Below are 12,314 nucleotides of genomic sequence, written 5' to 3' on the forward strand. Positions count from 1 at the left end.
ACTAAGCATGCAGCCAAGTCCTGGTTAGACTCACGGGATTGTACGTAGATACATGACATGACGCAAGAAAGAAACGGCAAAAGAAGGACATTATGGGAAGATCATGAGGCACATTCCTCCCGAGCATTAAACATAGATTCCCATGTTTGTGTCCTTCTTCTTGGCCTGCACTTCGGCAATGGCATCAACGTAGTTCTCGTGGCCCACCTTGGACATACCCTTCCGCAGCGCGATCATACCGGCCTCGACGCACACGGCCTTGAGCTGGGCGCCACCGAACTCGTCCGTGCTGCGGGCCAGCTCGGGCCAGTTGACCGTGTCCTCGACGGCCATCTTGCGCGAGTGGATCTGCAGGATGTTGGCGCGGGCCTCCTCGTTGGGCAGGGGGAACTCGATCTTGCGGTCCAGACGACCGGACCGGAGCAGGGCGGGATCGAGGACGTCGACACGATTCGTGGCGGCAAGCACCTTGATGCGGTCGTCGGAGGCGAAGCCATCCAGCTGGTTGAGGAGCTCCAGCATGGTGCGTTGCACTTCACGGTCACCGGACTTTTCCGAGTCGAAACGCTTGGTGCCGACGGCGTCCAGTTCGTCGATGAAGATGATCGACGGCGCCTTTTCCTTGGCCAGCGCGAAGCAGTCGCGGACGAGCTTGGCGCCGTCTCCGATGAACATCTGCACCAGCTGGGGACCGGCGAGCTTGAGGAAGGTGGCGTTCGTCTCGGCGGCGCAGGCTCGAGCGAGCAGGGTTTTACCCGTTCCGGGAGGTCCGTACATCAGAGCGCCTGGATGGGAGTTCAGTTAGTGAGGGAGGTGAAAGCGATTTCGAGCGGTGCGTGCGTACCCTTCGGTGCCTTGATACCGATCTTCTTGAACCGGTCGGCCTCCTTCATCGGCCATACGATGGCCTCGACGATCTCCTCGATCTGCTTGTCCAAGCCTCCGATGTCCGTGTACTTCTCCGTCGGCTTCTCGTCGACCTCCATGGCTTTCACGCGGTTGTCGTACTCAGCCGGTAGCGTGTCCAGGACCAGATATGAGTCCTTGTTCACACCGATCAGATCACCGGGCTTCAGCTTCTCGTGGTCTACTAGACCGATGAGCGGGAGGTAGATAGTCTGACGGGTAGACGTTTTGATGACGGCCGACTTGCCGACCCGGGTAGCGTCCAAGTCGATGTTGGCTCCTTCTTCGGCGGCCTCAGCCTCAACATCCAGATCCAGGAGTTCGACAACGTTTCCGACGAGATATGGTAGTTGCCTGTGGAAGGGATGACAGTGAGTACATGTAAAGGATATCTCAAGAGAGCCGCTACGTCTCGAGAGGGATAAGTGTTCATCGCCACCGCAAGTGATGTACGTTGCGGCGAACAGCTCCAAACCCCCGTCCGGACGAAGACAAAATCATACCTGTTGTTCTCGATCTTCTCCTGGTTGTCCTTCACCTTCTCTCTCATCGTGCTCTGTTCGTGCGTCAACCGTTGGAATTCGCTCTTCATTATGCGGAGTTCGTTCTCCAGCATCCGTCGTCGCTTGACGATGTCCGCTGTGCTCGAGTTGAGAATCTCCTCATCTAGAAGCTGTTCCTCCTCCTCTTTCTTTTCCGCATCTTTCATTTCGGCGTCGCCATCGCCGTCGGGCTTCTTGCCGTCGCCATCGCCCTGGTCCGGCTTCTTTCTCTCTTCACGCTCAAGGTCGTCGAGATCCTCCAGGGTAGACATGGTTGGGGAAGGGCGGGGGTGGGATTAGCGGGATAACAGGTACGAAGGGATCGATGGAAGAGCAAGAATTGGGAGGGAAATGAGGATGATGGAGAACGGTGGCCGGAGAGTTGGAGAGACGGAGCTGTGAGAGCTTCGGCCAAACAACGTCAGCTGCCCTGCCTGCATCACGTGATACCTGACAAATGGTCCCAGCGTCATCAACCTTTTGGGTGTTTCTATGCTACAACCACATTGCATTCACTCTTCTATGCTTATATACAGCTATCTGCCAGTCGCTTCTCAAATGTAGTAGAATGGGTTGTCCTTGTAGACAAAGGTGTTTCCCAGGTTCTCCAGGACCTTCTCCCGACCGAATTTTAGAAGACGATACTTCGAGATGAAGTCATCATTGTTGGCTGTAAACATTAGCATTGTTCAGGGACGCACCGATTCAGTTTCAGGGATATACATACTGTAGCCGCCGCACATTCTGCGCTTTCCAGTGAACTCGGAACGACCGTGCATCATTCTCCAGTTATCAAAGACTGCACCGATTAGCCTGGCTCTACATCCGCAGAATACAAGCACTTACTGAGCGCAGTACCGGGCTCCAGCTGTGTCCAGATCTCCATGTCGGGGCGCGTGATGATATTGTTCCAATGATGCGCGGCGTTGTACCATCTGTTTTGACGGTGCAGGTCCCAGTCCCGTTTCGCAGCCCGGTCATAATTGTTCCAACGGATCTGGTAGATCCTATTCAGTTCTTTGTGGACCTTGACCACAGGCTCCATGCTTGCAGGTAAGATGCAAACATCCTCGTTACCACTGGAGTGATACGGCTGGGTCTCGCTCTGCAAGATACCGAGGTTGGAGGGGTTTTCAGCCCGCATGCGAGCAGCGGCCTGGAATCCATCCACCAGCAGGCTTTCACCGCCGGCGCCATCCGTATGAGACAGGAGGTGGAAGAGCTGAAGTCTGGCTGGGTCCGTGAAGTAGGTGTTATCCGTGTGCGCGCCGAGGAATTCCGTCGTGTAGGCAGTGTCCTTGAAGGTCAGATCCGCCGTGAAATCCCAGAAACCACCTGATCGGGTTAGATCCTAGCCAAAGGTCACATCAGAGGAGGAAACTTAGGACCTACCATAATGGGTGTGTCTAATGAAGGCTATTCTCTCGATAAGGGTCTTGGTCGACTCTGGGTCAACAGGGACGCCTTTGACGAAGCAGAAACCCCACACGTACTTCGCACGGATTAGACTAGCATGTCTACCAGGTCGGTGATTGACTCACAATTTTCTCAAGCCATTCGAACAAGCCTTCATTGCTGGACATGACATCCGCATATGCCACTGTCGGATAATCCTTGCTAGCGGGGTCGTGTGATTTGAAAGGTCTGGTCGTACGTTATTTGTCAATTCGACGTCGATAAATGAGGACCTCTCACCTGAAATTGGAGTGAGTATAGCCTACTTTGCTCTGGCTATTTTTAGGGGAGTTGAAGTGGGTAGACAGGAATGAGTACGGGTAGACACCGCGGTGTCCATCTGACCCTTTAGTGAAGTTAGCAAAAGCCATTCGCCCCTGTCACTGGGGGCATACATTGCACCTCGGCACCCCCTTCATTATATTGGACATCTTTGACCGACACATCACGAGGGATCTAACCAGGCGTTAAAGAATCTGCCACAGTAACCTGTAGATGCTTCATCGAAACATACCGAGAAAGTATCCACCGCCCGCTGTCTTGTGTCCGGATGGATACACTTGGAGCATTGACAACTATCTCTGTGTTGGAGCAAAAGGAGCCCTGGTAAGCTTTGATTACATGCTCCAATAAATTTGGCGCTTACCGAAGCCAAAACGTTCCACTATGACAGACTGTTAGCAACGCAGTTCTACAAACGAGGTAGGGAAGAAATCCACATACAAAGGACCCTCTTGGCTCGTTGGCGAGCTTTTGAGGTATGTATACACTGAGGCGTAGTCGTTTGGAGAATACTCGAAAGCATTCTGGCGGTTCCGGCCTGATTTATGGGTGGCAATGGATGAATTTGTCCTTGTCAGAGCAAAAGCAACCCGCCGCGGTGCATTGACGATGGTGGGTCTGCAGTTGGTAGGCAGGCAACGGGATCTAGGAGACTGCGAATGAAGTTAAGCACAGTCTGATAATAAAATTGCTTGTCCTTGCCATTGGGGTTTGCAAATGATGCGCTTGTCGCTACTTACCAACTGGGCGCTCCATGAGTTGGAGAGGCTACAGAATCAGCCAATATTCATGAAGCGCAATCTACTACTCACTTAAGGTATTTCAAGGACCGGAGGGCCCGGGTGGAAGCAATCTTGCTCATGACGGTATGCTCTTCAGTCTATTGGCGTGCTACCGATCAAATCGTAACGATCACCTGCAGGAGGGATATAAATTGGTCATGCAATTAGTGCCCGCACGAACGGACTCTCCACGGATATACCCATCAATCACGTGATAACATCATTATCGGCTCGGTTTTCCTCGGAAATCGCTAGAATAGGCATAACCGTTTGCTGGTGGAATAAAATTTAACTATTTGCATCATTGCGAGGCTAGAATTTAGTGTATGGTTGGAATCGCTGCGTTGATGCTACATGACTCCTACGCTATGTACACCATCGACTATCGGACATGAAAAGCAATGATCGAATTTACAGCTTGCTCTTGGACCCAGCAACGATCTTCAGCAGGCAGCGGCCATTGCTAAGAACAGCCTTGCCCTTCTGGTTCTTGGTCACGAAACGGACCTCCTCGAAGCCATCCTCGACAGTGCCCATCCGCCAGATCTCGGTGGTAAGCTTGTCGCCAGGGATCACAGGGGAGGCGAAGCGGGCCTGGAACTCCTTCAAGTTCTTGGGATCGCTGCCTCCAAGCTCGCGGAGGATACCGTGAGCGGCGGAGTTCCAGCTGAAGAGACCGTGGATGATGACACCGCCGAATCCCATCTTCACACCGGGCTCGGGGGTGGCATGCAGAGGGGTTGTAGTCACCATTCAGGCTATAGACAAGCGAATGTTAGCAGTGCTTTATAAACCTCGCTTTCGTTTTCCTCTTCCTGAAGGATGGCTTACCGGTAGAGAAGGGGAGTCTCAGGAGTCGACTGGACAACATGCACAGCATCGGGCTTTCTGCCCTCAGGAGGGGGATAGTTCACAGCCTTGGGGCCTGCAATGCGGTCAGACATACTGTATACACGCAAGTTGAGATGCACAGCTATAAACTTACCCTTGGGTCCACCCCAGTTACCCTGTCCCACCATGAAACCGCTGCTGACGGTCTTGGTGTACACCTCGCCAGTTTGAGCATCCACGATGGACTGTTCCGACTCAATCACAGACCCCGACTTGCCCTTGTCGTAAACACCAATGACCTTGTTGCGCAGCTCAAACTTCTTGCCTGCACTAGTAGGAGGAAGAGGCTTCAGGACAGTGAGCTTGCGCTGGCCGTCGACAGAGCGACGGGGGTCGAATTTGGGAACACCCGGGATAGGGTGCGACTGCTGACGAGCATAGAAATCCGTCACTTCTTGGTCGGTGAGCTTGAAGGCTACAGGAAAACAGTGTTAATGTCTGAATGCAAGGGATATTATGAACCAGGAGTATAGTGCGTACGCAGAATCAGAGAATATGTCGGGAAGACGGCGAAGTTGGGATGAAGCTCCTAAAGCTCAGAGATGAGAAGACGTCCTCCCGAAAGACAGTGACAAATCTTACGTAGAGGAAGTGGAGCTCGTCGGCCTTGATGCCGATGCTGTTGGCAAACAGCAGGACATCGCGCTTCTGCCAGGAGACCTCCTGGGCAGGGTATTCGTAACCAGCTCCGGGGCCCGACATCGGGAAGGGGGGCAGAACAGTAATAATAGGATGGACGGTGAGGTAGATCAATGAGGGCTTCGCGCGGTATCAGGCGAAGTAATGACAATGGAAGCTGGAATGGAACGGATAATGAGGAAAAAGCAGAAGAATGACCGGAGCGCTGGGATGGGTAGAGCGCCTCAGTAACTATTTGTAGTCAGAAAGCCAGACAAATCCATCCATCTTTTGCGGGGCTGGACCATCACCAACCGAGGCCCATCCGCGCCGCTTTGGCCGAAACTCGCCAGTCGACTGGCCCGCCAAGTCGGCTACCGGTGGACACTGGAGCCCCTAATTTTTATCAATCAGTGGGCACACCAGACATCCGGTAGTTCCATTGTTCCCATTTGGACACGAGCAGAAATGAAAAGATAGACATGAAGGAGAACGTCGGAGGTCGTTAGATTGAGCATCAACTCGGGGTATCTACTTGCAAAATCGAGGAGCTTATATCGTCTCTGTGGAAATCATCTCTCCGTATCACGCCGAACAATGATGCCGTTCCCCTGCCTTCCAAAACAACAACGCCGTGCAACAGGGTTGAATGAGATAAAAGAAATATCACAGCAAATCAGGACGAAACATCCAAAGATACCAAAGAAGAATGAGACCGTTAACCCAAGAGTCCGTGTCATGGAAAGTCCATGACATGACACGGACTTTCCGCCGATGCTATGATGCCCTCCTGTAACTTTTCAATGAGTCGGCATTATGACACCGATCCAAAAGTGGGCTCTAGATTGAAATTAAAATTGGCCGCAGAACATCAACCCCAGTTCAATTAGCACCTGTGTGGGTCAGTCAATACGCTCCTCGTCTTCCAGAGAAGAGACTCACATCTTGTAGAAACAGCTGCCCTCCGCGTAACGCAGTTTGTCGGCAGTTTCAAACTTGTAATCGATGGTAATGTCGAGGTCACGCTTATTCTTCTCGTTGGGCTTGTTCTCCAGGTAGCCCGACACAACCTCATCCTCTTCCACGGTAAGGACGTCGCGCAGGTAGAAGACAGTCTGCTTCCAGTGAGTGTACTTGGCATGAGGGCCAGTAGAGAAAGTAATCGGCTTGTGGCAGGCACCGAATTCAATGTCGAACCAAGCAATCACAGCATGGATAAAGTCGCTGCGCTTGGCGGCGAGCTGGAAGGGGACCCGGAAGCTCAAGTCGGCAGGCTGGACAGTGTAAAGGTCGAACGTAATGATAGGGCAAGGATCGGTAACAAGAGCCTTCATCTCAACGGTATCCACAAGAGGCTCCGTGAGGGCAATCTCCTTCATCGGGCTGTAGTCGAAGCCGTACACGTTGTCCCAGACTAGAGCGGTCAGTGGGTGGAGCGAGAATCATCCGATTGCGGTTGGTTCTTACATCCAATCTTGTCATCCTTGTACTCGCCATCCTCAATGGCGGCCAAGTACATGGTGGCCTTGTCGGGGAAGATCTTGCCACCGGGCACGAGATAACGGTCGCGCGCATAGAGGACGGTGTCCAGCATGCTCTCGTAGAGCAAGAAGTATCCCATCCACTCCGAAATGATGATATCAACCTTGGGGAAAGGCAGAACGACCTCCTCCATCTTGCCCTGGAGAAGAGTGATCTTATCGGCCATTCCGTTCACGGCGACGATCTCACGAGCCTTCTCGATAATGGAAGACATGTCGACACCGATGACGTGCTTCGCGCCAGCCTTGACGGCGAACCTATGCGCAAACTCTTGTCAGAAATATGCAGAGGGAATGTTCGATGTACTCAACCACGTACATGCTGAGAATACCGGTACCGCAACCAACGTCCAGGACAACCTTATCTTTGAAAATGTGACGGTTCTGGTAGATAGAATCACGGTACGATCTGGTACGGACATCATCTTTCTGGAAAAGCGCAGTGCGTTAGTGATCAATGTGGTATGTGAGATGTGTGCGATCTTGACTTACAAGCATTTCCTCATGAATGCCTAAGCGGGGCTCCAAGTTAGCTGGTCGGATCAAGAACAAGTTCAATAAGAGGTATTGATTTACCATGATGATCATAGCTAGGATTGAATTAGCAATCAGTAAATCCTCACAGATCATACAGTATCACATCGTACCTGGTGAAGTAGCGGACTTCAGCGTGGTCCATACCGACCATGCGATCCGCACTGCTGGTTATCATACCAGCAGGCTCTGCAGAAGCTCTATCGGTTCCGTTCATATTGCCTCAACAAGTAAAGGATCGGGCGGAAGAGAGAATCGATGAGTCGGTAGAATTAAAGACAGAGAAGAACAGATCGAGTCTGTGAGGCGATAGATTGGAGGAAGAGAAGGTTAAGCGCCCGTCAAGATCCCTACGAGCGACTTTTTTTTTTTCTTAGTCTTAATCTCATTGGAAATTCTCCTCCGCCTGCACTAGATTAAATTGAGTTTAGCGTTATCGCCTCCCGCCATCCCCAATTGGGACTTATCATCACGTGCATAACAAAGCCCTGAAGACAGATTCAATAGGACAAGCGCTCTTCACCGGAGTACAATGGCCTGTCAGTTCATTCACTTCCAGCTACCTAGGTACGAGTGAATGCCTTCAATAAAGTCAATCATAATCCTGAATTTACTGGTGTCCGTGTAAATGCCTTGGGGTGGGACAAAACACGAATTGTACTGCTGCCGGACGATGTCTGTGGTCTCCCTCCAATTCGAGTCCTACTAACGATTGGTAACATATCAACGAAGCTAAGAAATTCGAATGTAGGTGTCTATCTAATAAAATAAACAAGTTCGTATCCTGTACATATCTCTCTTCCTCGGTTGAGCTTTCGAACAGATCGATATAGCCAACCGACGGAGTACATAGACGGCAAATGCCAAGATGCCATCGGACTTGGTGGTGCCGACCGGCGGTCCTCCGCCTCCTCCGCCTCCTCCGCCCTCAAGACGCGTTGCGCCCGCTTCCTCCTTAGTTCACACGTCCGCGTGGTACCGCCAGTCAAACACGTAGCCCACCATGAGACTAGGAGGCTCAAGCAGAACGACCGCTTTCACTTGCCTTCTTTTCTTTCTTCTAGCGACTTTTGTTGGCCGATCGACCGCGTCCCTGGGCGATCATCTTCCCGACTTCAAAGAATGTGTTAAGGTATCTACTTCCCTCGGTGCTTGTCCAGTAAACAAGCTAACCAGCAAACAGATCTGTCAATCGGAAAATTGTCAGGATGGCAGCTCGGTTATCCGTAAGTTCCAACTACCCTTTGTGTTTGAAATGGGCTCACATCTAACTAACCCCGTCTTCTTTAGCTTTCCATCTCCGTCTTCTGCTTTGGACTTGTCCCGCCGAATGTGACTACACCTGCCAGCATGTGGTGACAGACCGCCGAGTCGCCCGAGACCCTCCGATGCTCAATCCAGTGGTGCAATTCCATGGAAAATGGCCTTTCCGCCGAATCCTCGGCATGCAGGAACCGTTTTCCGTCCTGTTTTCTTTCTTCAACTTCCTTGCACACTGGCATGGCATTTCCCGGCTTCGCGAAACGATCCCCTCCTGGCATTCACTTCGGGGCTACTATCTGGCCTTTGGATACTGTGGTCTCGCGTGCTGGACGTTCAGCATGCTCTTTCACACCAGGGACTTTCCTTTGACCGAGAAGCTGGATTACTTTGGAGCTGGCGCGAACGTCATGTATGGCATGTATCTCGCCATCATCCGGATATTCCGTCTGGATCAGGAGGAACCCCGACATAAGCCGACCCTACGCCGCCTTCTGACGGCGGTCTGTGTCCTGCTGTACGCGATGCACGTGTGCTACCTGAGCTTCTGGTCTTGGGACTACACCTACAACATGATCGCCAACATCGTGGTGGGCATGACCCAGAATGTCCTGTGGGTCGCGTTTAGTCTTTTCCGATACCAAAAGAATGGCAAACCCTGGCATGTCTGGCCAGCAATGATCGTGGCCTGGATCATGTTGGCTATGAGTCTGGAGTTGTTGGACTTTGCTCCGTGGCACGGATTGATCGATGCGCACAGCTTGTGGCATCTGGGAACCGTCATCCCGACCGCCTGGTGGTATTTGTACGTTGGGATCTACATCTTCATCTCTGAGTTCCGTGCAGCTGACTGTGACAGGTACCTGATCAAGGACGTCCAAGACGACGTGGCTGGAGACAGATTGAAGGCCTAGGACAAGAGGGTGTAAAGGCAAGGCAGATTTCTTATCGGAAGGGAATTCGAATCCTTCCTTCTTTTCTTTTGTTGCTCCTGACCAGTGTTGGAGTCAGCTGCAATAATGTAGGTCCAGGTGACCGAATACCTTGTACAATATATAGAATTCTGGAAAGCCACCAACGCCAAGGCAATCGATGAGTCCTCGTATTCCACTGATGGGGTGGTCTCAGTATTATTACTACTATCATTATTGTGGTCCCAGGTAGCTCCTTTTGAGGGTCTTATTTCCACCGGCTTCCTCGATCCGGGTCAAGGTGGGTTGGTAGCTCACCGCTCCAAGTGGGCTGTGGCAGTAAAGGAAGCTCAGGCCAACCGACTAAGAGTAATAATAGTACTAAAGTGTCTCACCCCATTCTCGGTCACGGGCACCGCGACTCTTTTTCTACGCCATCCCCCCCCTCAGCCTCATTTCTTTTCTCTCGCGCCCCTCTCTCTCGTCGTACGCTGTGTTCATACAGCTCTCTTCATCTCCATCCTAGGTCTCCTACTCCCTCTTTCCGGCCTACCCTGTACCACAATGGCTTCTCCAGCCATCAAGAAAGCAATTTCCGAGGCGGCGTCGCAGTACCTGAAACCTGAAGGAAAGGTCTTCCAGTATGGCACTGCTGGGGTATGTCAACCCTCTCACTCTATCCCAACCTCTCTATCTCGCCCGGCCTCTTCAACTGACCAAACTTCCCGTTTTGCAGTTCCGCATGAAGGCGTAAGTAACTCGACCTCTCATTGAAGCAACCACCCCTGGAAGGATTGATCTGCCCCGCCTCCACATACCCCGCGATCGCCCCTGGTTGTTTACACTTTCGCCAACGTCTTATCTCCAGTGACCTCCTCAACACCGTCGTCTTTTCTGTTGGTTTGCTTGCCGGTCTGCGGTCCAAGAAACTTAGTGGACAATGGGTTGGTGTGATGGTGACGGCCAGTCACAACCCCGCCGAAGACAATGGCGTCAAGCTGGTCGATCCAATGGTGAGTCTGGAGTGGACCTGGGAAAAAGACTCCGATGACCAGTTCAAAATTTACTAACGGAAATATAACAACAGGGCGAGATGCTCGAAGTAAGAGTCGACATGACCCCGATCGGGATGGACTGGTGACTGATAATTGATTAGGCTGAATGGGAGGCTTACGCAACCAAGCTCGCTAATGCTCCTTTGGACAAGGTCGCCGATGTGTATGAAGAGCTTATCAAGGAAATCGACGTCAGCATGGAGAACCCTGCCCGTGTCGTCTTTGCCCGTGATACCCGCGCTTCTGGCTCGCGCCTCGTCAGCGTCCTCAACTCGGCCCTCGCCGCGACGGAGGTCGAATTCCAGGACCTCAAGTTCATGACGACTCCTCAGCTCCACTATGTCGTGCGTTGCAAGAACACCATCGGTACACAGTATGAATACGGCGAGCCCTCGGAACAGGGCTATTATGAGAAGCTCGCCGAGGCCTTTAAAAGAGTGATGCGGGGTGTCAAGGTCAAGGGCACCTTGACTGTCGATTGCGCGAACGGTGTCGGTGGACCCAAGCTGAGGGAACTCATCAAGTACCTGCCTAGTGCGGAGCAAGGCGGAGTCGATATCAAGGTCGTCAATGACGATGTTATCAACCCCGATAAACTGAACTACGAGGTACTACTATCGTGACCTACCTACGAAATTCGTACTAACATCATTCTTAGTGCGGTGCCGACTACGTCAAGACCAAGCAGCGCGCCCCTCCCTCTTCTAAGGCGTCGGTCCTCGATCGCTGCGCTTCTCTCGACGGTGACGCCGACCGTCTTATCTACTACTTCATGGACGAGGGCAACGTTTTCAGGATGCTGGATGGTGACCGGATCGCCACCCTTGCTGCCTCTTTCATCGGTGACCTTGCTCGGAGTGCTGGAATCGCTCAGAAGCTCAAGATCGGTGTTGTTCAGACAGCCTATGCCAACGGAGCCAGCACGGATTACATCGAGAAGGTCCTGAAGCTGCCTTCCGTCTGTACCAACACTGGTGTGAAGCATCTCCACCACGCTGCCTTGCGTTTCGACGTTGGCGTCTACTTCGAGGCCAACGGTCATGGCACTATTACTTTCTCGGAGAACGCCCTGAAGACGATCAAAAGCACCGAGCCTCAGTCTCCGGCCCAGCAACGCTCCCTCGAGTGCCTGAACGCCTTGACTGACCTCATCAACCAGGCGGTCGGCGACGCCCTCTCGGACATGCTTCTCGTTGAAGCTATCCTTGCCCACAAGTGCTGGACCCCAAAGGAGTGGCTTGCCACCTACACCGACCTCCCATCGCGGCTAGTCCGTGTGGAGGTTGCTGACCGGTCGATCTTCAAGGCCTACGATGCCGAGCGCAAGCTCGAGTCACCCCCCGGCCTGCAGGCCAAGATCGAGTCTCTGCAGTCTCGCTACAACAAGGGACGGAGCTTCGCGCGTGCCAGTGGCACTGAAGATGCCGTGCGTGTGTATGCGGAGGCCGCTAGCCGGTCGGAGGCTGATGACCTTGCCACTCGCGTTGCCAATGCTGTTTCTGAAGCTGGCAGCATCAAGGAGATCCTGCAGTCTTGA

General features: G+C 52.5%; 6 protein-coding genes across 6 annotated transcripts; 2 read left to right on the plus strand and 4 right to left on the minus strand.

Annotated features, from left to right (window-relative positions):
* Nucleotides 1–126: 126 nt before the first annotated feature.
* Nucleotides 127–1,720, minus strand: ATEG_02984 (proteasome regulatory particle base subunit RPT5; the record flags this gene model as incomplete). The annotated part of the gene is made up of 3 exons (XM_001212162.1): nt 127–785; nt 845–1,260; nt 1,410–1,720. The coding sequence occupies 3 exons, from the start codon at nt 1,718–1,720 to the stop codon at nt 127–129; spliced, it is 1,386 nt and encodes a 461-aa protein (XP_001212162.1).
* A 282-nt stretch (nt 1,721–2,002) lies between these two features.
* On the minus strand, nt 2,003–4,047 carry ATEG_02985 (putative trimethyllysine dioxygenase TmlH; the record flags this gene model as incomplete). Its single annotated transcript, XM_001212163.1, has 12 exons — nt 2,003–2,118; nt 2,176–2,247; nt 2,295–2,783; nt 2,841–2,940; nt 2,990–3,092; nt 3,144–3,249; nt 3,299–3,359; nt 3,418–3,478; nt 3,550–3,567; nt 3,627–3,838; nt 3,926–3,953; nt 3,998–4,047. The coding sequence occupies 12 exons, from the start codon at nt 4,045–4,047 to the stop codon at nt 2,003–2,005; spliced, it is 1,416 nt and encodes a 471-aa protein (XP_001212163.1).
* A 383-nt stretch (nt 4,048–4,430) lies between these two features.
* On the minus strand, nt 4,431–5,560 carry ATEG_02986 (putative peroxisomal dehydratase; the record flags this gene model as incomplete). The annotated part of the gene is made up of 5 exons (XM_001212164.1): nt 4,431–4,725; nt 4,799–4,892; nt 4,953–5,273; nt 5,339–5,387; nt 5,441–5,560. 5 exons carry the CDS (start codon nt 5,558–5,560, stop codon nt 4,431–4,433), a joined length of 879 nt encoding a protein of 292 aa, XP_001212164.1.
* An 854-nt stretch (nt 5,561–6,414) lies between these two features.
* Nucleotides 6,415–7,768, minus strand: rmtA (protein-arginine omega-N methyltransferase HMT1; the record flags this gene model as incomplete). The annotated part of the gene is made up of 6 exons (XM_001212165.1): nt 6,415–6,890; nt 6,944–7,275; nt 7,337–7,446; nt 7,510–7,529; nt 7,594–7,607; nt 7,665–7,768. The coding sequence occupies 6 exons, from the start codon at nt 7,766–7,768 to the stop codon at nt 6,415–6,417; spliced, it is 1,056 nt and encodes a 351-aa protein (XP_001212165.1).
* Nucleotides 7,769–8,554: 786 nt separating this feature from the next.
* ATEG_02988 (PGAP3/PER1 family protein) lies at nt 8,555–9,725 on the plus strand (the record flags this gene model as incomplete). The annotated part of the gene is made up of 4 exons (XM_001212166.1): nt 8,555–8,683; nt 8,735–8,777; nt 8,842–9,616; nt 9,671–9,725. 4 exons carry the CDS (start codon nt 8,555–8,557, stop codon nt 9,723–9,725), a joined length of 1,002 nt encoding a protein of 333 aa, XP_001212166.1.
* Nucleotides 9,726–10,286: 561 nt separating this feature from the next.
* On the plus strand, nt 10,287–12,314 carry agm1 (phosphoacetylglucosamine mutase PCM1; the record flags this gene model as incomplete). Its single annotated transcript, XM_001212167.1, has 4 exons — nt 10,287–10,379; nt 10,499–10,735; nt 10,879–11,385; nt 11,436–12,314. The coding sequence occupies 4 exons, from the start codon at nt 10,287–10,289 to the stop codon at nt 12,312–12,314; spliced, it is 1,716 nt and encodes a 571-aa protein (XP_001212167.1).

Source organism: Aspergillus terreus, genomic scaffold, assembly GCF_000149615.1.
Source record: "Aspergillus terreus NIH2624 scaffold_4 genomic scaffold, whole genome shotgun sequence".
Lineage (NCBI taxonomy): Eukaryota > Fungi > Ascomycota > Eurotiomycetes > Eurotiales > Aspergillaceae > Aspergillus > Aspergillus terreus.